The sequence below is a fragment of the Eschrichtius robustus genome, chromosome 16 (genome assembly GCF_028021215.1).
Source record: "Eschrichtius robustus isolate mEscRob2 chromosome 16, mEscRob2.pri, whole genome shotgun sequence".
NCBI classification, from domain to species: domain Eukaryota; kingdom Metazoa; phylum Chordata; class Mammalia; order Artiodactyla; family Eschrichtiidae; genus Eschrichtius; species Eschrichtius robustus.
The window spans coordinates 609910-636579 of record NC_090839.1 but is presented as its reverse complement, the minus strand read 5'-3'; the positions used below and the strand labels follow the sequence as shown (position 1 = coordinate 636579).

Here is a 26670-nt window from a genome sequence, read left to right as displayed (position 1 = left end):
CCGCTCGTGAGCCCCCAGCCCTGACGCTGGGCCTAAGCGGAAGCCAGCTTCAGCCCACCCACCGGGGCAGGTGGGAGAGCCACACCCCAGGAAGGCTGGCCCTGGGGGTCTGGGGTGGAGGCCAAGGGGATCCCCACCCAGTCCTCGCCGAGGAGAGCCGAGGTCTCACTCCTGAGACCCCTACCCACGCCCCCCACCTGCTTCTTCGCTCTTGGGCTGGCTGCCTGGACCCAGGATGCTGCTGGGGGTAGAGTGGGAGCGTCCCAGTAACGGCCCCGCCTCCAAAGAGGAGCCGCTTCCCCGCTGGAGTGTCAGGAGGAGGGGGACAGGGCACCGGTGTGGGGGGCTCCGGGCCGCCCTCCGGAGCTCTCCAAGGACCACTGTGTGGGTTGCCCCTTTGGAGACACCTCCCACCTTCCGCCTCAACACCAGGAGACAAATGTTGATGGTTCAGGGACTTGGAGGAGCCGGGAGGGAAAGGCAACATCTGTGCCCCCTGGAGACCCCCACCGGTGGAGTCAGAGTCCCCAGGAGAGGCTCTGTGGGCAGGAACCAGGGCTCCAACTCGGGGGTGGGGGGAAGGGGGGGGCGCTGGGGCAAGTGGGCAAGGAGCCATCTCAGGCCCTCTGCGCTGATCCCCTTTCCCGCCATCATCACTGGTCTTCAGGGTCCCCTGCTGAAAACACGTAGCACCCCCAAACCCCAAGACCTGACTCCCAGGCCGAGGGTACCCCATCCTTTCCATCATCCCATCATCCCCGCCCCGCTTAGTCTCCCCTCTCCAGAGCCAGGGCTGGCTGAGGTCCAGGCCACAGTTTCCATCTGGCCACCACGAGAGAAGCTGGCCAGCCCTGGGGTCCCACAGGTGAGGGACCTCCAAGGGGCAGCGGGCAAAAAGCAGGACTGGATTGCCTGACTGATGGAATGGCTCCTGGCGCCTGGTCAGCAGGTCAGGATCAGTCAACACTCATTAAACTTATACACACGTAGACCAACAAATACTAAACCACCACACTCCCCGGCCTTGCTGCAGACGCTCCCCACATGACTCACAGGCCAGCACAAACTTTTGGAAAAGCAATCTGGCCACACCCTGGCACACTCTTAGGACTCGGGTGTGGAGGGGAAATCACCAAGAGGACAGGGTCCTCAGACAAGGGTGTTCTTGGCAGCCACGCTGAAGGGAAAGATCTGGAAACCTGGGTATCCACCAGCAGAGGGTACGCTGGGGCGTTAGTGTCTGCACATGGGGAGGAGTGGCCACTGGCCAGCCGCGGGCATGCGGCGATGCTCACAGGCCTGTAGGTGGGCATGTCTGCGGGCAAGTAGAGAAAGGTTAAGACTTTTGGGTACCAGAGAGGGCCTTGGAAAGCACGGTCCCCTTTCGTACACTCTGCCTGACTCATGGCAGGGAGCCTATGTGACTCTTTGCATAACATAATGCAGCCATCACCTTACATCAAACCCTGAGTGGGGGCTGCAGGAGTGGAAAGGGTAAGGTCTTCCCTGAGGGGCTCCGCCAGCAGCGACCCGGGGCTCCGAGCACACACTGATGCTTCCAGCCGTGCATGGGGCCCCGGGGACCACCCTAGGAGCGGGCCTGTGGCCTGCACACACTGTGCACCACCCAGGGGTGTCGAGCCCCCGGGAAGTAGGCCCGCATCCGACTGGCCTGGAGGGCTCTTGACCCCAACCCAGGCTTTACCCTGATGGGGGGACAGTGGGAGGGGAGGCTGAGACTGACCCGCAGGAAGGCAGGAGGAGAGGGCGGGGGTGTGCACAGCTCCCCACAAACCCCGCCATCCTTGAGGGCGCCGGTAACTCTCTGTGATTCCAGATGTTCAGCAGCTGTCTTGGCCATTTCCGCCCCTTCTCTGACCCCGCATCCGCCAGGAAACGTCCCCTCCTGTCCTCGGGCTCCGAGCCACCCCCTACCTTCCCTGCACCCCATTTCCTGAGCAGAGGCGTTTGTGCAGACTCAGCTCCCCCTCCCGTGGGGCGGCTTCAGCTTTCCCAGGGCCGGTGCTGCCCCCAGAGCCCGGACACCCTCTGCCAGGGGCTCTGATCCTGCCCCCGCCCCTCCAGCCTCTGGGACTGGTTTTCCCTCTCTCCCTCCGTTCCTCCTCCGAGGCTGGCAGCCTATGTCGGGGCCTCTGGGGAAGCTGAGCAGAACCGGCCAGGAGGGAGCCCTGCTCAGTGGGGGAGGGTGGGAGCCCTGTGGGGTGGAGGCCAGAGGTCAGAGACCCCAGCCAGCCCTGCGGGAGGGGGTGGGGGAGGGGGGACGCACGCTCAGATGTCTGCCCGGTGAACACTGGGGGGTGGCCTCTTCCATCTGAGCACCGAAAACAGGGGACACAGCCCCACCTTCGCTGAGCAGACCGGGGCCAGGGGGATGGGGCACAAGAGGTCACTGCTGCTGCAGCTGGTCCCATCTGGGGGGTCTTCTGGAGAGGGGACAGCAGGAGGAGGACTCCCTTCCTGTCATGTGCTTTCCTGTCTCAACAGAGCTGGTGGTTCTGGGGCACTTGGGCTCCTGTGGGCTGGGGGCAGGGCTGGTGGGGTCAGGGGCCAGGCCAGACACAGGGTAAGGGCTCCGGGGGGCCAGCAGCCCCAGCCCGTTGACCTCTGCCCCCCAGAATCCGGTCTCTGGCTGTTCCCCCTCCTCCAAGCTTCCTGCTCTTCCGGGAGAGCCAAGGGCAGGTGGGCCCGGCCAAAGGGAAGCCTCTATTTCCAACCAAGATGGGAGACTACCCCCAGGAGGACGCTGCTTCTCCATGCCCCGTCTTTCCCCGGGGAATCAAAACAGAATGTGATGTGTCCACCATACCATGCAGACGATCCCGCGGGCCGCCCCACCGCGGCCGCCATGTCTGCCTGGATCCGGGCTGAGCACAGGACGAAGCCTCTGCTCTGCGGCTGGGGTCGCTCCTGAGGGCTCGCAAAGTGAGCCTGGAGCCTCTGGGTCTGCACGCCCCCCCCCCCCACCAGGATATGAGTTTATGAAAAAGGTCCCTAGGAGAGTAAACGCCCACACGCTCCCCCTAACCTCAGGGCCGGGGCAGACTTCTCAGGAGGACCAGGACCACCAGTCCCCATGGGCGGCTCTGCCCATCCCCTGACCCCAGGCATGGCACCCTGCGGGCTCCCTCCTGGGGCGGTGCCCCCACGGCCCCTGCTGCCACCCAGGACCTAGTAAAGAGGAGAAGTGCTTTCAGGGCAGAAGGAACAGGAGCGGAGCCTGCACCCGGGCTCTGAGCCGCCCTCTTGGGCCTCAGGACCCGACTGATGAGTGAAGCAACCCCAAGCAACCCCGTCTGGGACACGAGCTGGATAATCAGGAAGATCAGAATCTCAGCGCCTGGGGGCAGGGGTGCTGGGGGCAGAGTTGCCAGATTTAGCAAAAAATAACAAACACACCAAAAAGCAGGATGTCCAATTACAGTTGAATTTCAGATAAATGATACTTTAATATGAGTATGCCTCATGCAATATTTAGGACATACTTACACTCAAAAATTTAAGTATTGGTTGCTTATTTGAAATTCAAATTTAACTGGGTGTTCTGTATTTTACCTGGAAACAGGGGTTGGGGGGATGGCTATTCAACTCACTCACTCTGCCCATTGGCCCCTCCTGCCCACCAGCCCTGGAGGGCAGCAGCCGTCCTCAGCTCTGTGTCCCAAGCCTGGCGGCAGCTGACCAGGCCAACAATGCCCCCAGCTCGGCGTCACAGGGCAGTGGAGCAGAGAGGACTTGTGGGGCCTGGAGCCCCCTCCCCAGAGGGCTGGGGTCTCCAAGGCAGGCCTCTCGGGTTCCGAGGGTCCAGGTGGGTTTGCCAAATTCCCTTTCAGGTCCAGGCAACTGTTGAAGGAGCCCCCCCACCCCCCACCCCGGAACCTGGCTCTTGTCTGCCTCCCCCCATGGACTCTGCCCTGCCCTCTTTGCCCTCAGGTGGGCCGGCCCACTTTGGTGCAGGAGAGAAAGGAGAACCCACGAGAGCCCTCCAGAAAAGGAGAAGGGACATCTTGTGGGGCGGTTTCAGGGAGAGGAGGGCTCGACCAGGGGCTGAAAATGAGGAACATTGGCCAGGCAGGACCCACCTGGAGAAGGTCATTGCCTCTGCAGGCGTCAGTGGAAAGAGGATCCAGAACAGCCCGGGGTGGGGGGGCAGGGTCGGGGCAGGGGGGGTGGTTTCCGGCCTGCGCTCACCCCCTTTCCTGGGAAGGAAGGTGTGGAGGGCAGGGGCACAGGCAGTGAGCAAAGAGCCCCACCAGCCAGCCTCGCTGCTCCCCCAGGGACTTCCTGGGCGTCGCCCTTGCACTGGGAGGGCTGGGCAGGGAGCTGCTCCTCCTGGCCGGCCTGTTGGGGGGCCCCCCCGTAGCCTTTGCGGACTCTCACACAGCCTGATCCCCAGGGCTGCTTCGTCCTGTCTCTGCTCCCTCTCCCACCCGGGCAGGTGCCGCGGGAGGTGGCGGGGGTTCAGGGCCGTGGGCAGCCCTGCATTTTTCCCGGTGAGACCCAGGAAGAGGTCAGCACTGTTGATTTCTGGCCTGTGTGTCCACCTACAGTTCAAGGCGGAGGGGGCCAGACGCTGCTCAGGCGCGGGTGGAGATGGCCTTGGGCGTGGGGTGAGAGGCTAACGAGGCCCCGGGAGGATGCGGGCCAAAGAGGGCCTGGCGAGGGTGTGGCCGCGCCAGGGTCCCGAGGCTGTGGCCCGGGCGGGGGTGGGGGGCGGTCCACCGCGCCCGGGAACCCTTTGTGCGCCCCTCACAGAGTGCCGCCTCTCCCGGGCAACGGTGACTCACAAAGCCGGCCCTCGCCGGGCAGAGGACGCCTCTCCCGGGCCCCGGTGGGCCCAGGTCATAAAGGCCACGAGGGCCAAGCCCTGAGGAGGCATGTCCCGAGGCGGCCCCGCGCGCGCCCGCCCCTGCCGCCGCCCTCCGGGCCGGACCTGGGCCTCCCACTGCCAGCGCGACCCGGCTCGGCGACTGGGCCTTAGGGCTCTCTGTCGGGGCCCAGCGCCTCGGCGCGCATGTGCGTGGTCTGCTTCGTGAAGGCGCTGGTGCACCTGTTCAAGATCTACCTGACGGCAAACTACACCTACAACTTCCGCGGCTGGCCTGTGGACTTCCGCTGGGATGACGTGCGCGCCGCCGCCGGGGGCCGCAGCGGTCACCGGGCGCTGACGTGCGCGGCGGCCGCGGCGGGCGTGTGGCTGCTGCGGGGCGCGGCGCTGGGCGAAGACGCACAGGGGCGGCCGCCCCGCGGGGCGCGCAGCCAGGCGCAGTGCCTCCTGCAGCAGGTCCGTGAGCTGCCCGGCCAGCTCGCCAGCTACGCGCTGGCCCACTCAATGGGCCGCTGGCTCGTGTACCCCGGCTCCATGTTTCTGATGACGCGGGCGCTGCTGCCGCTGCTGCAGCAGGGCCAGGAGCGCCTGGTGGACCGCTACCGTGGCCGGCGCGCCAAGCTGGTGGCCTGTGACGGCAACGAGATCGACACCATGTTCATGGACCGCCGCCAGCGCCCGGGCAGCCATGGCCGCGGCCTGCGCCTCGTCATCTGCTGCGAGGGCAACGCCGGCTTCTACGAGATGGGCTGTCTGTCGGCGCCGCTGGAGGCCGGCTATTCGGTGTTGGGCTGGAACCACCCGGGCTTCGGGGGCAGCACGGGCGCGCCGTTCCCTCAGCACGACGCCAACGCCATGGACGTGGTGGTCAAGTACGCGCTGCACCGCCTGCACTTCCCGCCCGCGCACGTGGTGGTCTACGGCTGGTCCATCGGCGGCTTCACGGCCACGTGGGCCACCATGACGTACCCGGAGCTGGGCGCGCTGGTGCTCGATGCCACCTTCGACGACCTCGTGCCGCTGGCGCTGAAGGTCATGCCCCACAGCTGGAAGGGACCGGTGGTGCGCACGGTGCGCGAGCACTTCAACCTCAACGTGGCCGAGCAGTTGTGCCGCTACCCCGGGCCAGTGCTGCTACTCCGGCGCACGCTGGACGACGTGGTCAGCACCTCGGGCCACCTGCGCCCCCTGCCGTCGGGCGACGTGGAGGGCCACCGCGGCAACGAGCTGCTCCTGCGCCTGCTGCAGCACCGCTACCCCGCCGTGATGGCGCGCGAGGGCCTCGCTGTCCTGACCCGATGGCTGCGTGCCGGCAGCCTGGCGCAGGAGGCCGCCTTCTACGCGCGCTACCGCGTGGATGACGAGTGGTGCCTAGCCCTGCTGCGCTCCTACCGCGCGCGCTGCGAGGACCGGCAGGAGGACCAGGAGGCCTGGGGCCCGCACGGGCTCGCTTTCCCCTGGCTAGTGGGCCAGGGCCTGAGCCGGCGGCGGCGCCGGCAGCTCGCGCTGTTCCTGGCTCGCCAGCACCTCAGGAACGTGGAGGCGACCCACTGCAGTCCGCTGGAACCCGAGGACTTCCAGTTGCCCTGGAGGCTGTAGACCGTGCTTCTGCGTGTCCCTTCTCCCACCCCCCACCCCAAACCAGTAAAGCTGGCCCTGCCCAGGATCCCCACCTGGTGTCTGGGGGAGGGTGGGGCAGTGCATAGGGACCTGGCACTCTCCCTCACTGGGGCCTCCCCTTCCCTCCTTTCTCTTCCTCCCTCCAACATTTGTGGGCGGTCCCAGTCTGCTCCCAGCTGCTAAAGGGAATGCAAAGATTAACCTGACCCAGTTTACGGCAACACTGTGTGATGGGTGCCTTGATCACCTAGAAAGGATGGTGTGAACATGGGCTGTGGGACGCCAGGAGGCGTCCTTCACCTGGCCTGGGTTACAGGATGACTCTGGGAAAGATGAGTGTTGAAGGGTCTGTGCAAGTCGCCTCTAACTATGGGAGGACACTGGCTTTGGAAGGGCTGTAGAAGTCTTAGCAGCTGGACCTCCCCAGGAGTGCAACGCTGCTGCTTCATAGGGCTCCCCCCGCCCCATTCCTGGCTTCTACAGGATGGGGTTCACCGTGGAAGCACAGACTCAGAGTAAGTGGCAGGCAGTCCGGGTGGGACTACACACACACCTGCACTGACCACTCACTGCTTTGCTCCCGGCTCAGGGATGCCACACAGAATGAGAGACAAGCCCTCTGCCCACCACCATCTGTAATGCAGTCGCATCCTCACCACCTGCCCTTAATTGTAGGAAGCAGGGACTACTGGCTGTCCTCAACCCCTGGGGACAGGGGCTGGCCAGGGTGGTTTCAGCTAGAAACTCTGGAAAAGCTGAAAGAAGGCAAGTGGGGCAGGCATATAATTGACGGCACCAGAGCAGGACCTGGCCTGGATGCACCTGGGCCAGTGCAAGCAGAGGCAGGTACTTAAGGTGACCTAAAGTACCAGGAAGACCTATTGGGAGAAGGTGAGCTTTGAGCTGAGACAGTAAAAGGAGTTAGCCAGGTGAGGAATGGGTTTCCTTCCTAGGGATCAGTACATGTAGGGTGGCTTGACTGTTAGGGGGAATGCTGTCCAGAAGGGTCAGATCCTCAAGGGTTTGAATACCACTAAAGCAGCGGTCCCCAACCTTTTTGGCACCAGGGACCGGTTCCGTGGAAGACAATTTTTCCACGGACGGGGGGAGGGAAAGGTTCAGGCGGTAATGCGAGCGATGGGGAGCGGCAGATGAAGCTTCGCTCGCTTGCCCACCGCTCACCTTCTGCCGTGCAGCCCGGCCCCTGCACTAAAGGATTGCTTGCAGAGGCAATTAGTAGCCAAGGAAGGGTAGTCGTGGCACTTGTTTTAGCGGGACCGTGTTGCCTAAAGGCTACACACCTCTCCTTTGACACGTTTGGCAAACTCTTCTCCGGAGTCTGCAGGAAGCAACTCAACTAGTTGAGTGATGGGCAAGTAACTCTGGCCTCAGTTTTCTCATCTGTAAAGTGGGGAGGGCCCCATCTGTCTCACCGGGTTGCTGTGAAAAGGAAGTGAGAGAACACGGGGTCGAGGGGCGCCTCCAGCCAGAAGAGAGCAACTCGTGGTCGCGCCTTTTTCTGCGCAACCCCCATACAACTTAAAAATCCCTACAAAAAGGACAGACCCAAAAAGAAAAAGAGCCCCAAAGTCAGCGGGTCGGGCCTCGGAGGGATCGCAAGCGGCCTGAGTCTGACCCGCCGAAGTACGTGAGCCGTGGCGCTCGCAGGCAGGGGCAAACACCTTGGAGACCTCCAAGAGGCCCACCTCCAGGATCCCGTAGCGCCATGTTGCACGGTCCTCCGAGTTCCCACCTTACCCCGTGCACCTCAAGACCGTTCTACCTGTGCTTCTCGCTGGTGGACCGGCCTCCCTTTCCGGCTTCGTCCGCAGCCTCGGCCAATCAGGTTGAAGCTGATGAATCGGGACTTGGCCAAAGCACTCCCTCATTGGATACCGCTCGTGGGGGCGGGGCGGGGGGGGGGCGGAGCGCGCGTCAAAGCGGAAGTGGGTCGTCGCGCTGTTGATCACGTAATGCCGCGGCGCCTGAGGCGGTTCAGCTGGTTGGTGCGTAAGCTGCGAGCGACACCTGGTGCGGCCCGCTCGGTTCCCACTGCGCCCGCGACCCCGGCTTCGACGCCAGCTGCGGTCCGGCCGCCGCCTAAACATGGACTCCGCCGGCCAAGGTACCTGCGGGCCCGGCGCCGCGTGGCGGCCTTTGGGTCCCTCCGCCTGCGCCCGCCCATCCCGCGGCACCACTTCCTCTCCCAGGCGCGCGGCCTCGAAGCTCCTGGCGGGTGTTCCGCCCCCGCTGGGACCGCTCTGAGCACTGGTTCCCCCAGCGCCTTCCCTTCGCCCCAGAGTCTTGGGTTTCGTCACTCCGGGTAGCTGCCACTCTGCCTCCGCCCGACTCTTGCCCGGCGGGCCGCCCTCAGTCCCTGCGCAGGGCCCTCGGGGACACTCCATCCGGCCCTGGATGCGGGCCGAGGTGCCGTGCGCGGCGCCCGGGGAGGGGAGGGGAGGGGAGGCGACGCCTCGCGTTGGGCGCAGCGTCCCTTGGGTGGCAGCGCAGCTCGGAGCCCAGCCTACTGCAGAGTTGTCTGGAGGGGGAAGGGTGCAGTGAGTCAGGGGCACACCCAGCATACCAGGCCGGTTTCCGGAACAGACATCCCAGACTAGTTTGAGGTGGCCGCTGGGGGGTGTGCAGCGGGCCCAGAAGCTTAAGATCTTGAGGCGGTGGTACGAGTCTGTCTTCCATCCTGGGGCTCTAGAGGGGGTGCTAATACTACGTTGATGGAACTACGCTGGATGATTTCAGGGTGCTTTTCTATCGTTTGAGCTGTATCAGCATATTAATTAAACATTAGAATTCGTCACAAGCATGGGGTTCCGGTCATGAGAACGACAGAAAACATTTACTGAGCACCTACTATGTGCCAGACACCATTCCAAGCCTGTTTCTCAGATCTTTTTCCATTTTCGGAATAACCTTTTTAGAATGGTCCAAAAAAACCCCGTTTTGCAGATGATTACACAGGCTGAGCTGAGACTCACCCAGGTGAGGGGCTCTAGGCCCCTCGTGTTGCCTACTGCACCAGCCCGTGCTAATTCTCTCTGTAGGTCCTTTGGTAAGGACCTTGGTCTCCTCTAAGTCAGGGTGTGAATGGCATCTGCCTGCAGGGGGTACTGAGCTTGGTCTCACCCAGTGATTGGGCAGTGCACAGCATGTTTGGTGAGTGTACAGTTTTACCTGGGGGTGATTTCCGTGGGATCCAGTTTTAGTTTTATAAGCAGACACTGTCTGAGGGCCTTCATCTGTTTTTTAGGAATAGAAAAGTTGTAGGGATCTTAAGGCACTTACTGAATTTGAGTAGGTTCAACACAGCAGATACAAACGAGGAAGTAAAACCACGTAGGTTGATCTCAGTTAAATATTGAAATCTGTTGATTAGAAAGAAAAGCTTCATTTAGTGAACATCTCTAGAGCACCACAGAAGTGCATGGCTCCAGCTGTGGGACATGTGAAGGGAATGACACGGCCAGCTAAATAGAGTGTCTTTGGTTTTAAGGGCATTTCGCCTATTTTTAGCAGACTCTAGGGTTTCTAGAGTAGACAAACATACCTGCAGTTAAAGACACTTTTACTGTTTTGCAGCCTTCGTGCCTTTAATTTACTTTTCTTTCTTTTTTTTTTTTTTTGGCCATGCCGCGCTTGGCTTGTGGGATCTTAGTTCCCTGACCAGGGATTGAACGCGGGCACTCGGCAGTGAAGGCACAGAGTCCTAACCACTGGACTGCCAGGGAATTCCCTTTAATTTACTTTTAAATGTGCCAAACACCATACAGAGCCCGTCTGTTCACAGAATGTGCTGATCAAAAGGGAAGATGTTTTCAATGCTGATTGTATAATGTACTAAACAACGACGGCCTTGCATTTGGAATTGGCAAGAACTGACGTAGACCTGTTCTTCTTGTAAACTTCTAGTGCACACAGGAAAGCGCATTTAACGTGGAGAACAAACGTGACGCAGGGGTTCGAACCTGGTCTGGGTATAGCGGAGGTGTGAGGCGGCAGTGCCCTCTGCACACCGCCGCCGCCTTCTTGCCGCGGGGTGAGGGTCGGGGATGAACTGAACGGATTTTGTTTTGCCGACTCCCACAGGGGCTGGCCGACTGTGTTCCTTGTGTGTCATCTTAGCCTGTGCCCTGGCAGAGCCGCTGATTGGAAAGTGGCGCTGCTTGTGTTTACAGCTGTATTAAGTTCCTTCACGCTAAAAAATGGCAGAGCTGTTGGATCCAGCGGCTTTGTTTTTAACAAAGGTTTCCTGTCTGTGAAGATAGTGTTCTTACAGGAGGAACCAGATTTAGGGAGTGGCTGCCTTGTGCCAGCATTTCTAGAACCTGAAGAAGCAACCTGGGTGGCCTGAGATGTGGCTGCTCCCAGTCTGGTGGCCAAAACCGTCTTTGCAGAACCTTTCAGAGAAGAGGCGTTGTCTCCACGGGTCCCCCGCTCCTTTCCCCTAAACCTGCCCTTGCACCCTTGCTTTCTCCCTTGGTGGAGACCTCTGTCCTCTGTTCTTCTGTGACTTTTTATGTGATGCTCTCTGACCGCATTTTGTCTCTGGCAGATATCAACCTGAATTCTCCTAACAAAGGTCTGCTCTCCGACTCCATGACGGACGTCCCTGTCGACACAGCAGTGGCCACCCAGGCTCCTGCTGTTGAGGGTCTGACAGATGCTGAGGCGGAGGAGCTCAGGGCTGAGCTTGCAAAGGTGTTGTGTCATGGCTGTGCATCTGGGGGTGACTGTGAGGCCCTCCCAGCCTAATGAGGGGCCAGAGTGCTGGCTGTGCTCTGGAGAAGTTGCCCTGGGAGATGGTCCCTGGAGCCCCACAGAAACTGCCCTCTGCAGGCCTTGGTTTGCGTGTGTCTGGCACCTTGTAGGTGCTCCATGCGGAGAATGCCCACATGGGGCAGCTGCTCTGAGCACACCATCTGCTGGGAGTTTCTCTTTTGGAATCAACACGACATTTTCAAGACCCGCACGGATGTATCTGTCCCTGGATGTTCATTTTTCTTTTAAAAATACTTCTTCTGTAAAAAGCGTTTCATGTGATCTTTTTAAAGTGAGAGCTCTTTAAGAGGAAATAGGAGTTAAGAACAGAAGTCTCTGCGTATAATTTTTATTCAGGCTAACTGCCAAGAGTGTTTCTTTTTACGGTGTGATAAAGAGTCTAATAGTGACCCACTTGAGATTCCAGAATCTGGGGAAATGAACTTGTTGGCATCAGTCAGGCAGAGGCTGGAGCACGCTTCTTGCAGTTCTCTGCTCCGTCTTCGGAAATAAGCCTGTCCTGATACATCCTGGGTCCAGGCCTGGGTCTGAGCAGAGCTGGTCATGCGGACAAACCCAGCCCCAGGACCAGGTTTTAGACCATAGAGGAAGCCGCCCTTTCTGAATTGAACAGAGGTTAAAGGAGAAGCAGCAAGAAGTCCCAGGAGACTTATGTTTTGCCTTTTATTTCAGGACATGTTGGTTTAGAGAAGAAAACCACAAGGTCTTTTTCAGAGGTGAATTGCAAAATGAAGAAGCTCTCGTGTTTCGTAAAAATTTCAGCTTGTGTGTCCACGTGCCCTTAAGCCCATGTGCCCAGAGCACCATAAATGGAAAGGTCAAGTCACTGAGTGTCACTGCTGGGGTGACTGGTAATAGTTTGGCCTTAGATGATCCTGGAGTTTTGAATCGTTTCTTTTTCAGTATTTTCTAAAGCAGAGTCTAGTGATATGCAGGGCTCTAGGCTGTTGTTAGTGCCTTAATCCAAACAGTCATTTTTTTAAGAAAGGGACTTTTGTTTTAGAGTAGCTGTTCACATAGGAGCAGGAAGTATTGAGAATCTAAAGTAGGAAGGCTCTAAAGGATGCTCCTCTCTGTAGTTCACTCTTTGTTTTAAGACACGAGAAGGTTCTGGTCTTTATTGTCAAGATTTTTTCTGTTGTCCAACTCAAATTAAGCAAAAAAGAGAATTTTCTTTGGGCTTGTGTAAGTGGCTTTTGCCGAGGCCTGCAGCTGACCTTGGGAACACAAACGTTGTCGTAAGGGTTGTTTCTCCATCACGTGGGTCTCTGGCCACCCATCCGTCTGTCAGCTCTGCTTCCTTACCCCGACGTGTGGAATTCCCCCGTGGTGCAGATGGGGCCTGGCTGCCAACCCTCCCCTCTTCTGTTACTCACACCCAGACCCGGAGCCTGGACAGAAAGGGGCTGCTGTCTTCTAACACCCGTTCCTAGTCCCAGGGAAGAGCTCCGACAGGCCTTGCTTGTCATCCACGGTTGGGCACTGTGGTCAGTAGCCCCGCCAGAACACTCGGCTTAGGGGGGCGGGACAGTTCTCCAGAAGAGGTGCTGGTGCCACATTCAAACAGAACCGATGCCTGCTGTAGACTGTTCCTAAGACGAGCTGTGTTTCTGTAAATGGAAAATTCTTAGGTGATTCTGAGAAGGCCTTCACTGCGACGTGTGTAAGGATGGTGGTCACTTCCTGCCGTAGTGGTGGCTGAATCCTGGTAACCGTGCTTTTGCAGGTGGAGGAGGAGGTTGTCACTCTGCGCCAGGTGCTGGCAGCCAAGGAGAGGCACTGTGGAGAGCTGAAGAGGAGGCTGGGCCTTTCTGCCTTGGAGGGCCTGAAGCAGAACCTGTCCAGGGGTTGGCATGATGTGCAGGTCTCTAACGCGTGAGTGTCTGCTCTACCTGCTTGATGGGCGTTGAGTCCTGGGGGTGAGGTGCCTCCTGGGAACGGGCAGCAAGTGTGCCGCTTGGAAGCAGCCAGCTGGGGGCCCTGAATCCTTGCCAGCAACTGAATTTGTATTTATTCAAAAAGTGTAGAGTCTACACGTGTTTTTAAGAGGCGGCAGACACGCTAGCTAGTTGTGCAAGCAGAAATTGACAAGAAGAATATGTTTCAGGGTCTAAATTGGAGAGAACACGAATTAGGTGCTTAATGAGGCTGGTTTTCCAGTGGTCCCCACAGGTCAGCGTCTGCCGAAGTGGACATGAGTCCTTCTCATGAGCGTGACGTGGTCAGGACCTCTGACCCAGACCCTCTGTGCCGCAGCTCTCTGAATTTGGGTAGTGCGGCTGTGTGGCTCCTCTGAAACATATCCTCCAAGGTGGAGGGATGGGAGATGTTTCCCACTGTCTGAGAAGCCATGTCCGCACAGGAAGACCAAGTCAGTTTTCATAAATCTGCCCTAGGAAAGGCCCAGTTCTCTGTCCTAGGAAATTGCAGGCCTTGAACCCCGAAGGGTGGCTGTCAGAGTACTGTGTTGGGGCCAAGGGCTGTGCCCTCCTTGCTGCTCCCAGCTGTTCCCCAGGAGACAGCTTCCGTCGAATGAGCAGGCCCTCGTTCGGCATGAGGAGAGCGGCTGGGCCTGCAGGTGCCTCACCTGGGCCTGCAGAGCAGGTGCTGAGCAGAAGCAGGCTGAACGTCCAGTCTTCCCGCCAAGTGGTCCTTCTCTGTTTTCCCTGGAATTTCACTTGCAAGTTTGAAACCTGAGTTGAAGTCGTTGTTCTAAATAATTTACCACAGACTTTCTGTTTTTAGCTACGTGAAAACTTCTGAGAAGCTTGGAGAGTGGAATGAGAAAGTGACCCAGTCGGACCTGTGAGTGCCTCTGCTGCCGGCACCTCCATCCTCTCCCCTCCTGACGCTTCTCTGAGGGACAGGGAGGCTGTGCGCACTTGGCTCAGACCTAGTCGTGGTGTTTCTTGGCTATTTTATCTTTGATATAATTTTTCTCCTCTCAAACACAAAAGAAACTGTTCTTTAAATACGTCTGGAAGAGGGTGCAGACGCTGAAGGAAGTTCACTCCGCCACCAGACCGCACTGAAAACTTGCCCCTGCCTGATGTGTGTCCCTCAGATCAGAGGCCGGAGCCGAGCTTGGGCCGCGTCTCTGGCTGGTGATGCACCTGGGGCGCCACCTGGACTGACGCTCACGGTGCTTTTCCCCCTCCTTCCCCTGCAGACCTGGCTCCAGCTGTGGTGCTCTCAGGGTTTCTTGCACTTAGGGGTGGCTCTTGAGCTGGGGGCGCAGCGTGGGCCGTGCGGGTCAGATCTCGAAGGAGCTCCTGTGGCCTGAGAGGCGCCAAGCTCTCAGCCACACAGAAAAGAAGTAGAGCACAGAACCCTCATGGGTAGCTCTCTGTCTGACAGAGCTCTGGTCCAGGAGGACTCCCGACGTTTTATTTGAGTTTCTTAAACAAGGTAATAGCACTTCATTCGTGCTCCAGTCTGGTTATAGCCTTTGAACTGGGTGGTGCAGGATTTTATGTTATTATTATTTTTTAGATTATTTTTTGGCTGCCTTGGGTCTTCGTTGCTGCACGTGGGCTTTCTCTAGTTGCGGCGAGTGGGGTCTACTCTTCATTGTGGTGCGCGGGCTTCTCATTGCGGTGGCTTCTCTTGTTGTGGAGCACAGGCTCTAGGCGCGCAGGGTTCAGTAGCTGTGGCTCGCGGGCCCTAGAGCGCAGGCTCAGTAGTTGTGGCACACGGGCTCAGTAGTTGTGGCTTGCGGGCCCTAGAGCGCAGGCTCAGTAGTTGTGGCTCACGGGCTTAGTTGCTCCACGGCATGCGCGATCTTCCCGGACCAGGGCTCGAACCCGTGTCCCCTGCATCAGCAGGCGGATTCTTAACCACTGCACCACGAGGGAAGCCCCTGCAGTATTTTAAAATAGTCACTTTCTGGGATGTTTTGCTTAGAAGGAAGTGCTGTCGTGGTTGCCAGAAGGCATGGGCAGAAAGCCCTTCAGTGTTGGGCTGAAAGGAAACGGTTGTGACCCAGCTTGTCTTGGAGGTGCCCGGAAGCCCAGGTTGGCCAGCTGTGTGCGTGGAGCCTTTGCAGCCTGGGGTCACGAGGGGAGCCGGGCACCAAGTGGGTTTGGTGGTTGGAGTTTCATGCTGTTTGCGTGGCTTGGTAGGGCAGCCCGTCGCTGCAGGCAGGCTCACGGCGCAGACCAAAGCTGAAAATAGCCTTGGGAGATCTTAGTGCTGTTCTGTAAAGCCAGTTGACGGGAAACTGCTGGGATACTGTTTCCGACGATCACGGTTCTGACTTCTCTGAACGGACCCTGTGGCTCTGGGCCTGCAAGTGTGGCTGGTGGGATGGCCCTTTTTTTTGTTGTTTTATACTGATACTTACGATCCAAATCCAGGATTGTAGTGCCTTTTTTTTTTTTTTTTTTAATTAATTAATTAATTTTTGGCTGTGTTGGGTCTTCGTTTCTGTGCGAGGGCTTTCTCTAGTTGCGGCAAGTGGGGGCCACTCTTCATCGCGGTGCGCGGGCCTCTCACTATCGCGGCCTCTCTTGTTGCAGAGCACAGGCTCCAGACGCGCAGGCTCAGTAGTTGTGGCGCACGGGCTTAGTTGCTCCGCGGCATGTGGGATCTTCCCAGACCAGGGCTCGAACCCGTGTCCCCTGCATTGGCAGACAGATTCTCAACCACTGCGCCACCAGGGAAGCCCGGGATGGCCCTTTTCACGCGCTTCATCAGGCAGCGGCCACGAGGTCTTAGCCCCAAGTCTGGAGGTAGAATTGTCAGGGCTGGAGGCGTCTCTGCAGTGATAGCCCAGGACGGGGACAACACGACACAGCTGCTCTGCACTCTCGGGGGCGCCTGACTGGTGCCTCCCTAGCGGTGACTGCCGGAGACCGCTGCCGGGGTTCCGCGTCCAGAGCCTCGGAGCCACCCTGTCTTTCGCGATCCGTGTGTTGGTGGATCCCTTTCGGAGAGCACTGCCTGGGGGGAGGAGGCGGGCGTGTGCAGCCCGAGCACTTAGCTCTGGTGCAGTGGTCCTGTCATGAGTGGGTTGATGCCATTTGGGAGGGGGTCTCTTCCCTCAGTCAGCTGTTGATTCAGCAGCCATGCTCTGTTGGTCGTGAAGTGATCACCTAATGGGATCCTTTTTTAGGTAGATCATAGCTAAAATCGTGCTTTGCGTGGACACCAATAAATCGCATAGTCACTCGTTGGCATATTGAGTTCTTTGGTCGCAGGTGACAGAAAGCACAGCTACAGATAGTGTCAGCCTAGGAGGGACGGGGAGGCTTCGCCTGGCGAGAAGCCCCAGCTCCAGACCCTCCACCCGGGGCTCCGACCAGCGCTCCCAACCTGTGTCCCTCCCCCTTCCACTCTCCCCACAGTGGCTTTGTTCTCAGGTAGCTCCTCTGTGGTCAAGGGGTGCCTGGTGGGGCTGGATGGTATCTTCCCAGCCTTGCAGACCAACAATAAGATTGTGCTTTCACTGTGGTCAGGGAGCTGTAGCCTCTGGCCAGGCAGTCTGGGATCACGTGCCCCACCAAGCGGGAGGTGGAGACGGCCCCCCAAGGGAGGACCCTGGAGGAGGAGCATCCAGCAGCTGCCTCCCTCTGACTGACAGTCACGCTCACTGATCGTGGGAGGAGGCCTTTGTTTTCCTAAAAGGTGAAAGGAATTCCCAGAGGGGCAGCGGCCAGGGCCGCACAGCCTGCTGCTGGCAAGCGCGGGTGGGGCCGAGTTACCAGGACACGGACGCTGGCTCTGCCCTGGCCTCCGCACCACATCTGTCCCAGAGGGGTGCTGCCCTGCAGAGTGGCCCACAGCACGCGCCTCTCCTGCTGGTGATTCAGTGCCTGGGCCCCCTTCTGAGTCACCCTCAGGATGCTCCACTTCTGTTGCCACCGTCTTGAGAGATGCTGAGACCGGCCGTGGTGTAGGTGGCAGCTCCGGGTGAAAGCGTCTTCAAGTCAGAAGGCGCCTGGGAGAATTGCGACCACAGTCTGTGTGGAAGTCCTCTGAAAGGAGGGTGTGGACTTTGGGTTTTAGTACGATTCAGCTGTGGCCTAGAATGGACCTTGTCGCTCGGCCCAGGGGATCCTGTCCAGGCCCCAGTTGTCCAGATACCTGGGTCGCTGGGCAGGTGATTGGACTTTGAGTTCCTGTTCACTTCAGTTCTGTGATCGTGTCAGACTATCACTGGGGGAGGAATTTCTCGTTGTCAGGGTTTTCTAAGGCCTGGGTTCAGAATGAGGCATCTTACTAGTTTTTGAATCCAGAAAACGCAGAGGCAGATTTTTCAGCAAGGATTTTAGAAATTATTTTTTTGCCGTCGTTAACAGTGTGTTCCAATATTACTGACCTTCTGGAAACTGAGATAAACTCAAATGTCTTAGCGATTTCAAGATATTTCCAAACTCTTGCTGGGAAGCGACACGTGTTTTGAGGCCCGGGCCCTGTTGTGCTGTGAGTGGCTGCAGCTGAGGGGAGGGAGGCCCTTCCAGGGTGCTTGGGGCCAGGCCGTCCCCACGGGACGGGGAGTGCAGGGCTCCAGGTAGGAGGCTGGCCTGAGGGAGGCGGGTAGCAGCTGCTCACGTGGGGCCTCCCGAGGGCGACGGTGCGGGGTGGATGGGAAAGGGGGGCCGGGAAGCCCCACTGCTGGTGCCGTCTGAGCCAGCCCCCTGTGACCTGGGGGTGCCAGGAGGGCCGGAGCCGGCTGGCGTCTCTGGAGCCCTACCATCTCGAGCCATTATTGTGGGGTTGCCAGTTTGGCTAGAAAGGAGCTCCTGGGTTCAGGCTGTTGTGTCTTCTGTTTCTGGTGGGGGCTGGACGGGGGGTGGGGTGGGGTGCTGGCGGCTGTAGGTGTTGGCTCTCAGCCTGGGCCTGAGGGTGTCCTTGCCGTCCCTGTGGCCCAGGCACCCTGCCCGTGCCTGTGCCACTGCCGTTGAGGTCACGAGCCATCTCGTTGTGGGTGGACAGGGCAGGAGGGTGTGGAACAGGCCGTCTCCTTGGGGCGCCAAGACCACCCCCCTTGAACCAGTTCTCAAAGGACATGGTAGATGCAGAACAGGAGGGTGGAGGGCTGGAGGGGCTGCTCGGGGTCTGAAGGCTGGCCCGGCACAAGCTGCACTGCCCGCTGCATCCCCTGTGGGTGTGGTTGAGCTGTTCTGTCCTCAGAGGACTGTCTTAGACGAGAAGAGAAAAGAGAAGCCCCAGGAGGGCCTGAGGGGCTGGTCTGCTTGGCCGCAGGCCCTGGGCTCTGTGGGCCTCTTTGCTGCAGGGGTCGAGAGAGGTGGGGCAAGTAAGTTTCCACGGAGGGGAGGGGAGCCTGCATTACAGGAAGAGCAGAAAACGGCGTTATTGCAGGGTAGGGGGTCGTGACCTGGCAGTGCTGCGTCTGTCCCTCATGCAGTCCCCTGGGGGCCCTGAGACAGGACACGTGTTCTCTCCCTGGTGGCCAGGCTCACTCACCGCCCTGACCGCCGCCTCTTTCCTCTGGGTGCCTTGTCCTTGCTGTGGGGAGGCGTGGCTGCACCTGCGGTGTGGTTGGTTTAACTGGTGTTTCTCCTTTCAGCTACAAGAAGACCCAGGAAACCCTCTCTCAGGCAGGACAGAAGACCTCAGCAGCCCTGTCCACCATGGGCTCTGCCATCAGCCGGAAGCTTGGGGACATGAGGTGAGACTCCCTGGCCCGACACCTCCACCCTGAGACCTGGGACGGGCAGGTGGGGTTTTAGGGGGTTTAGATCCACTAGAGGGTCTGCAGGAAGCCTGCCTGAGCCTCCGGGCTCAGATGCACATGCCTCAGGGGCCTCTCACCGCCCGCAGGTGTGGCCACACCAGCCCCGGACCAGTTGGTTCACAAACCCTTGTGTACCGGCTGCCTCTGCCATTTAATTGTATGTTTCTCGGGGTGAGGGGTGGGGGGAGGTCACTGGTGCCTGTGGGGAACTTTGGTACTTGGGGTGGGTGGAGGCGATGCTTCTTGTTGAAGTTCCATGGAGAGAAAACGATTCGGCCTGGGGGCAGCGTCAGCCTGGGTGGCCTGCCAGCCTGGACAAGTCGAGGACAAGCATGGTGTTTCTCGGGGTGTTTGCCAGGCCTGCCCTCAGAGAGCGTGCGGCTGCGTACTAGGGCCCCCGACTGAGCGTTCTGCCCCAGAAGTGGAGGAGACCCTGGTGGCCACCCGAGTGCCTCTGGGGCCAGGGAGCGTGGGGGGCCCGGGCACTAGGTGGACCGCACGCAGCAGTGCCCACCCCCAGCCCGATGGCCACGCCGCTCCCAAGCCAGGCTTCACCCTGAGTTTCCTGCTCTGGGCTTCGCTGCTGCCCCCGCAGGGCCTCCTTGGAGCCAGAGGCCAGGGTGTGACTCCTGGCTGAGCTCCCTCCTCGCTGTGCCCTCACGAGGGCCTCCCTCGGGGTTGTTGGGACTAACTGGTGAGAGACAGCGGGCAGTGCGGGTCATCCCCATCGCCAGCACCCTGGACTTGGCCCCCCGGGTTCCACTGCCGGCCCTGCCCTGTCTCCTCATAGCCAAGAATCCTATGGAGTTGCCGTGGGTCTGGCCTGCTGACCATGGCGTTGGGGGTCCCCCTGGCCCTGACCCCTCCCCTCTCACCCTTGAGTGGGCTCCTTCTTGCCTGCTTAGGGTAAGCATTTCCCTGCCTCACAGCCTGTGGCTGCCTCGTGGGCCTCAAGGTAGGAGCCCTGCCCTGGCCGATTGGCCACAGGCACTCACGAGCCCCGGGCCCCACCCGGCTGAGCAGAGAACAGCTGGTGCCTGGAGCCGTGCTCACGTTTTATCCGTGTTTGTTTGACATCGTTACCCCTCTCCTCTCCCTGACCCCCCAGCTTTTTATTTTGAAAAACTTCAAACCTTCGGAGAAGCTGAACAGTCAGTACTAGGCAGTCTGGGCCTCAGGGGTGCACCCTCTACACTGGGGGTCCCTGCGGGCCACGCTCGGGTGCAGGCCTTGCCCACCGTGGCTGTGATTCGGGCACAAGAGGGACCCCCCAGGGCGGTGGCTCTGCGCTGGCAGCAGGAGGGCCTGTGGCAGTTGCTCCCCAAGGCTTCGCGCTGCTCGGCTCACGCTTGACTCTGGGTGCGTTCCTGGATCGAGTCTCCCGTGACGCTGCATGGGATGCCTACTGTGGCCACCTGAGCCAGGCTGATGACACACCCCTGGCAGCCAGGCCTCACTCCCAGGGCCCGTCACAGAGCGAGGGGAGCGTCTGCTCGGGTCTGTGCTTTCCTGCAGAGGCTGGCCTGATGACAGGGCATCTGAAGCAGGTGACAGAGGTCTACTTCGTCCTCTTCTGGGAACATTCTCTTTTTGGTGTCACGCGCTCACGTTCAGTATTCTCCCTCACTTTCGAGCGTGTTCGGAGCACTCTGGGTGGAAAGCAGGCGAGAGGGCAGAGCCCCGGGCGTGGGTGGAAGCGGCTGCGGGCGAGCCGGCTGGGCAGTTCCTCACGCGAACGGCTTCGATCTGGGGGAGCAGTGACGCGGCCCATGCTCCGTCTGCCCCCGCTCTCTGCTCAGAACCCGGAGTGGCCCTGTCGCTGCAGGTCCCGTGCCCGCCGTGCGTGAGTCAGCCCGGCAGAGGAAGTGGCGTGTGGTCACGGGGCCTGTTGGCCGGGGTCTCGTTCCGGGGCCTTGTGTGCCTGCTGCTGGTCTTGCTCTCGTGATTCCAGTGGTGCTGTGATCGCTGGGTCTCAGGGTCCTCGGTGTGTCCCCGTCGCCTCACCACGTGGTCTCAGGTGGTTTCTGAGGCCAAGGCCCATTTACGTCTGTGGTTTGGAGCTCGAGGCTGATGGAGTTGCCCGCTTCTTGAGAAGGAGAACCAGGCCCAGGGAGGTCTCCCTTGCACGTTCAGGGTCAGGGGCTGCTCAGTCCTTCAGGACAGCAGCCCCACGCTGGTGTCTCAAAGGGCCCGTCCAGGAGTAGCCCGGGTCGAGAGGCCTTCTGCATCCCCGGGGGTGGGGAACTGGATTGGGGCCAAAGGCCCAGTTAAAGCAGGGTCAGGCCTCCGTCCAGCTGGGTGACCTTTGACAGGACACGTGCCTCCTCTCACCATTGGGCTCATTCTCCCGCCGAGCGGAGCAGGTCCTGCCGCCCACCAGAGCGGTGTGGGTACATCAGGCCACGTGACTGTCACTTCTGAAATGATCTCCGTGTTGGGGTGGCCTCGTCCCCCTCCCCAACCCCCTGCCCCCCCCCCCGCCGGGCAGCTGCCCTTGGACACGCTCAGATTTCTCGGTCAGCTTCTGTCATCTGTGGTGATGGAGCCAGAGCATGAAGTTCTCAGCCCTGGGGGTGTCGCAGGCCCTGTCGCGGTGCAGGGGGCGCCCCGGCCCAGCTGGAGTGCAGGCTGATGGGGTCCTGGGTGAGGCACGGACCCCGGGGGCCGAAGAGCACCTCACGCCCTCGCTCTGCTTGTTTCTTTGGGCTCCTTCTCTCCAGTCTGTGGCGTAGTCAGATGCGAGGGTCCCTCGTATATGACCGCATCCGGGAGGGTGGGGCAGAGGCTGGAGAGGGGGCACATGCCCTCCTCCGGCAGCGTGGTCGCTGGGGTCCCTGTGCTCTTCCGGAGCTCGAGCAGAGGGGCCGGGGCAGGACCAGGCGCCCCTCCTAACGCTGCATCTCTTCTCTCCTCCTGCCGCCGCTCTCAGGGCTCGGCCCTTCTCACACTCCTTTAGGTAAGACTGACGCTGGACACGCCGGGCACGGCTGGCCCCGGGGAGGCTGTGCCCCGGGGAGGCTGTGCGGATGAAGGTGGGGGTGGGGCCAGCACAGCAAGGTGGTCACCGGCGGCGTGATGGGTGCAGGGCTCCTCCCCTGATTGTGCAGCCCGCTGGGTCCTGTCGCCGCCCGCTCTGACCCGGCCTCACTGAGTGGCCATCGGCCCACCCCTGACTCTGTTCCTGGAAGGGGCCCTGCCAGCCCTCAAGCCGTCGTGTCCCCATGTCCTCCTTCCCCAGAGCGGTCCTGCCCCTCCAAGTGGAGCTGCTCTCCTCCTCCCCGCAAGCAAGCGCTCTTTCTGCCGCGGGCGCTTGGGACCGGCTCAGACAGCCTCCCGAGTGTCCTTTACCGCGTGCTGATCAAGCCGCTCCTCTGCCTTGGAGGTCTGGAACCCAAATCCAGAACAGTCTGTGGCTTTAAATATTCCTACTTGCCTTGCTGGTCTCTCTGGAGCTTGCTCTGAAGTCACGTGGGGACACCTGGCGGTTCTTGGCACCAGAAGTGTCTTTAGCACCCCAGGCTGAGAGCGTCTTAGTTTCCTTGTCCCAGCACCCTCCTCCGGCAGTGTCACGCTTCTGGGGCCACGCGAGGGGCACCCGGGTCTGGTTCTCCCCCGGAGGGCAGCCTTGCGGCTTCTCTCTGCTTCAGTGGTGCGGGTTGGGCGGGGGCTCAGCTTCCTGCACGGGGAGGCGGGTCCTGTCCTCGCCTTAACTCTCCTTCTCTGCTCCTACCACGCCTCCGAGCAGCAGCCACTCCATCCGCCACTCCATAAGTATGCCGGCCATGAGGTAACGTGCCCCCGCACCCCACGGCTCCCCGAGCCCGCTGGACCCCACTGGGAGGCCGGTGGGAGGGGGTGGCTCCGGCTGGTCCGTCTCACTCCCCAAACCCCTGAACCAAGGGACCACCTTCCCCCTCAGCGTCCTCTTGGCTCAGGGTTGGGAGATACCTCTTCGAGGCTGAAGAGCTGGTGGGGGTGAGGCCCCAAACTGGGCTCTACCTGGAACTTTCCAGGGCTGCCCTCAGGGCCGGGCCAGAAGGGGCAGAGAGGCTTGCACACGCCAAGAGGTCTCAGGTGTCTCCAAGATTTTTATGGTGGCTGTTTATATCCTGAGAACAGCCAGAGCCGAGACCTGTTCCTCCTCGAAATCCCCACTTGTGCTCGCTCCTGCTCTGTAGTGCAGCCTGGGTCCCCGCAGAGCTCATGTCCCCGTCCCAGGAGAATCTGCTGCAGCTGCTGCCCCCCGAGCATGCCAGGGGTCACTGACAGGCTGCCTCCAGAGGCCTGGGCTCAGGGAGCTGCGGAGCCAGGGAGGGGGACGGGGGCCGGGTGGGACCAGGCCTGGCCTGCTTTCTCGTCTGCCTCCTCGTCACTCTCTGCTCTCCGAATGCTCCTTGGTTTTCCTCTTGCTCGACTTCTGTGAGAGATCTGTGTGAAGGACACGTGGGACTTTCCATAACCCCAAGATGTGTGCATTTAGGGCGCAGCAGAAACGTGCCCGGCATCCCCCGGCTGCCCAGTCGAGGGGTCCGCGGTTTGCCCAGGTGAAGTCTGGGGCTCACCAGCTGGTGGCATGCAGATCTTCTGTCCTGCAGTTGGGGGGGTGTGGCTGACCTCGGTTCTGTCCTGGGGAAGCCTCCGAACATGTGTGCCCCCTCTCCTTTTTTTGGCTCGTCACGTTTTTGCAGTGAGGCCTCGGCGTCTCTCAGGGATCTCTCCGGAGGATGACCCTAGCCCCGAGTTCCTTCAGGTTTGGGAGGGTGACAGAACAATGTGCTCCTTATGCTGACATCTTTCTCTCTCTTTAAAGGAATTCCGCCACCTTCAAGTCATTTGAGGACCGAGTTGGGACCATAAAGGTAACTGGATCTGGACCGCCCAGTTCTGCCGGGGTGGGACATGTCGCTAGTCATTGTAGGTTCACGTGCAGTTATGGGAAATGATACGGAGAGCTCTTGTACCTTGTGCAGCTTCCGCCGGTGGTAACATCCTGCAGTGTCACAACCAGGAGACAATGCTGTTACAGTCACAACAGAGCACAGTTCCACCATCCCCACAAAGATTGCGGCCTGCCTACCCCCTGCTCTACACCCCTGGCAACCCCTAACCTGCTTTCCGTTTCTGATGTGTCAAGAACGTCATGTAAATGCAGCCATGCAGCGTGTAGTCTTTTGGGGATTGGCTCTTTTCACTCTGTCTAATTTCCTAGAGAGATATCCAGCCTGTTTCCCGTGTTGGTGATTTGTTTCTTTTATCGCTGAGCGGTGTCCGTGTCACATAAACTCCCGTAGAGATCGGACACCTTGAATTCCCAGCACGGGCCTAGGATCTGCTAGGCGTGTGTGCTCTGTCTCATGTTCTTCTTTCTTGGTCTTTTCCCATCTGTAGACTAAGGTTGTCAGTGGCAGAGAGAATGGCAGTGACAACCTTCCCTCCCCGACCGGGAGTGGAGACAGACCCCTGCCCGATCACACGCCCTTCTAAGCCCGTAGCGGCTTTGCCCGGCCACGGCACAAGCACACCCTCATCGCCACAACTGCAACCTCAAGCGGCGGGTGTTGAGGACAATCACGCCATCCCCGTGGAGACATGGCTGCCGCGCTCGCATGGGTCAGAGAACATGTCCTGTACACAGATGCCTCCCCTTCTGTCGGTAGATCAGCAAATCACTGCGCCGTCCTGCCTCGGAGCAGGAAGCGGGCAGGGTGGCGGGTCCCGGGGTGTGAGCCAAAGCCAAGCTCTTGTTGGGAGTCTTGTTAGTTGATCAGCATGTTGAAAGCGGGGTGGGGGTGGGGGGAAGAGCGATAAGTATAAAATGCGTGGTGTTTTCTAAACTCCTTCCCTAAGTCGCAGAAGGAAGAGTCATCCAGAAAGCCCTGCCGGATCTGCAGTTTTATTTCAAAATGCTAAACAGGAAAACTACCCATTTTCTGAGACCTTCCAGAAAGCTGATTATCAGCAGATGCCTAATCATTACACTAATGATCTAGCTTTAACAAAAGCAAATTCTTTATTTTTTAAATGCAGCAGGTTTTTCAAAAAGTAAAACTAAGCAAAGCAGCTTTAGCCTCACAGTTAGAAAGTATTATTCCTTTGGACTCAAGCTGAAGTGCACGCCTTATATCGCCTTATGTTTTATTTGTTTATAATGTTTTTATATATATAAACGAGGGTTCTTTAGTGGATTTTGAGCACTATGTAAAATCCTGCATCCAGCCGAGGGGCAGCACCTCTGTGCCAGTGGTGTGTTTTATTTCACGAGTGCATTCCATCCCCGTATAGAAAACTGGCTTCTCTCTCCTCTCAGTGACCGGCGCAGCTCCCGCTGGCCGATGGGGGTGGGAGAAAGAAAGACCAGCACCTTCACAGAGGGCTGGCGCTGCCCCTGTGCAAGCTGGGCCTGGCTGGCACGTCGCCGATCAGCGGCTCCAACCTGCGTGTGTGGCACACGCCAGGGCCAGCGAGCGGCAGGCAGACCCGCAGGTAGGTCAGAGCCAGGGCATCGGGTCAGCTGGGAACCTGCTGTTGCCTTTTCTCAGGAGCTACAAAGATCTCTTTCCGCTCCGATGCTGCCGCAGCCCAGCAGCCTCTCACCCAGGGCCCCACGTCTGGCGCGCCTGGAGGGGCAGCTCTGTGCCTTACAGGCTCTTAGCGGGCAGAGCCCTCGCCTGCATCTGTGCACTCTCGAAGGGGAGGAGCCGTCAGCTCAGTGTCTTCTCTGGTCGACCGTGATGTGCTGTCTGGTACCTGAGTGTCTGCTGGTCACTTCAGACACACCGGTTGGGTGGGGGGGGGGGTGGCTGCAGTCCACACTCGTGCCTTGGGAGGAACGCTGCTCTGTGCTCTTCCCCCAGGGTTGGAATCTCTCAGATGGGGTGTAATGGGAAGGCAGGATGCAGGTGTAATAACTGATTTATCTTTTCCTTAAAGTAGATAACGGGTGATTTGTCAATAAAGCATTCCTTTGGGGGAAAACCCACTTAAGCTCGTGTGGTGCATCTTACTTCATTCAGGAAGGTGGCGAAAGAGTGGCAAAGTAACCGACAGGCAGGGTCCCTGCACCCTAGGGAGAGGCAGGCAGGAAATAGATGGTCTCAAACACAAAGTCTAGATCTGCAGTGCTGTGAGAGGGTGTGTTGGTGACAAAGCTGTGGGGTCTCTCGGGAAGGGGTATGGAGCATGGGGAGGAGCCGGCCAGGTTACAGTCGAGTCTGGGCTGAGCTGCCAGAGCCATGCAGGCGGGCATTGCAGCAAGAGGGTGGCCGGCCGGCCAGGATTCTCCCCACCGAAGGGCTCCGGCCTGGCGTGAGAGCTGCTTGAACTTCTGAGGTCGTCCGGCTGCAGCTGTAACAGCTGTGGTGCAGGAAGGGCACACGTGTCCTCGGCCGGGTGGGCGGGTGGAGGGGCTCACTGAGAGGGGGCTGGGCCTTGGGAAGAAGAGGGTCCTGTTCCTTGGGCCAGCGGTGTGCGGCCATCTTCCCGTCCTCATGGCCCCGCTCTGCTGGGGCACCACGTGAAGGTGCCGACCACGGGTAGACGACAAGTCCTGGAGGAATGAGGCAGGGGTGGGTGAGCTCAGGTGGTGCAGAGTGGGGAGCAGGGACCTGGGGGTGGGGTGCGGGGATGCTGCGGGGAGGACTTCTCTGCTAAGTGTCTTAAGGTCCTCTGTGTACAGGATTCAGAAGTCCAGACTGGGTGTGAGGCCCGCTCA

At 59.7% G+C, this 26670-nt stretch overlaps 2 protein-coding genes across 3 annotated transcripts; both read left to right on the top strand.

Moving 5' to 3' along the window:
- Positions 1-4904: 4904 nt before the first annotated feature.
- On the top strand, positions 4905-6445 carry ABHD16B (abhydrolase domain containing 16B). Its single transcript, XM_068525259.1, has one exon. It carries the CDS (start codon positions 5033-5035, stop codon positions 6443-6445), a length of 1413 nt encoding a protein of 470 aa, XP_068381360.1. The 5' UTR covers positions 4905-5032.
- Positions 6446-8448: 2003 nt separating this feature from the next.
- On the top strand, positions 8449-25943 carry TPD52L2 (TPD52 like 2). Of its 2 annotated transcripts, XM_068525260.1 has the most exons (7): positions 8449-8591; positions 11034-11179; positions 12987-13135; positions 14006-14065; positions 18792-18893; positions 23770-23818; positions 24348-24623. In XM_068525260.1, exons 1-7 carry the CDS (start codon positions 8573-8575, stop codon positions 24441-24443), a joined length of 621 nt encoding a protein of 206 aa, XP_068381361.1. In that variant the 5' UTR covers positions 8449-8572; the 3' UTR covers positions 24444-24623. The 2 variants fall into 2 exon arrangements, with proteins under 2 accessions (XP_068381361.1, XP_068381362.1); XM_068525261.1 differs by lacking the exon at positions 23770-23818 and having other exon boundaries at positions 24348-25943.
- Positions 25944-26670: the final 727 nt, after the last annotated feature.

Excerpts from the sequence above, each read along its gene's own strand:
- ABHD16B (XM_068525259.1), top strand. The coding sequence starts at position 5,033 with ATGTGCGTGGTCTGCTTCGTGAAGGCGCTGGTGCACCTGTTCAAGATC.
- TPD52L2 (XM_068525261.1), top strand. Across the intron at positions 14,066-18,791 it reads AAAGTGACCCAGTCGGACCT|CTACAAGAAGACCCAGGAAA; the intron begins GTGAGTGCCTCT and ends TTCTCCTTTCAG. Across the intron at positions 18,894-24,347 it reads CGGAAGCTTGGGGACATGAG|ACTAAGGTTGTCAGTGGCAG; the intron begins GTGAGACTCCCT and ends TCCCATCTGTAG.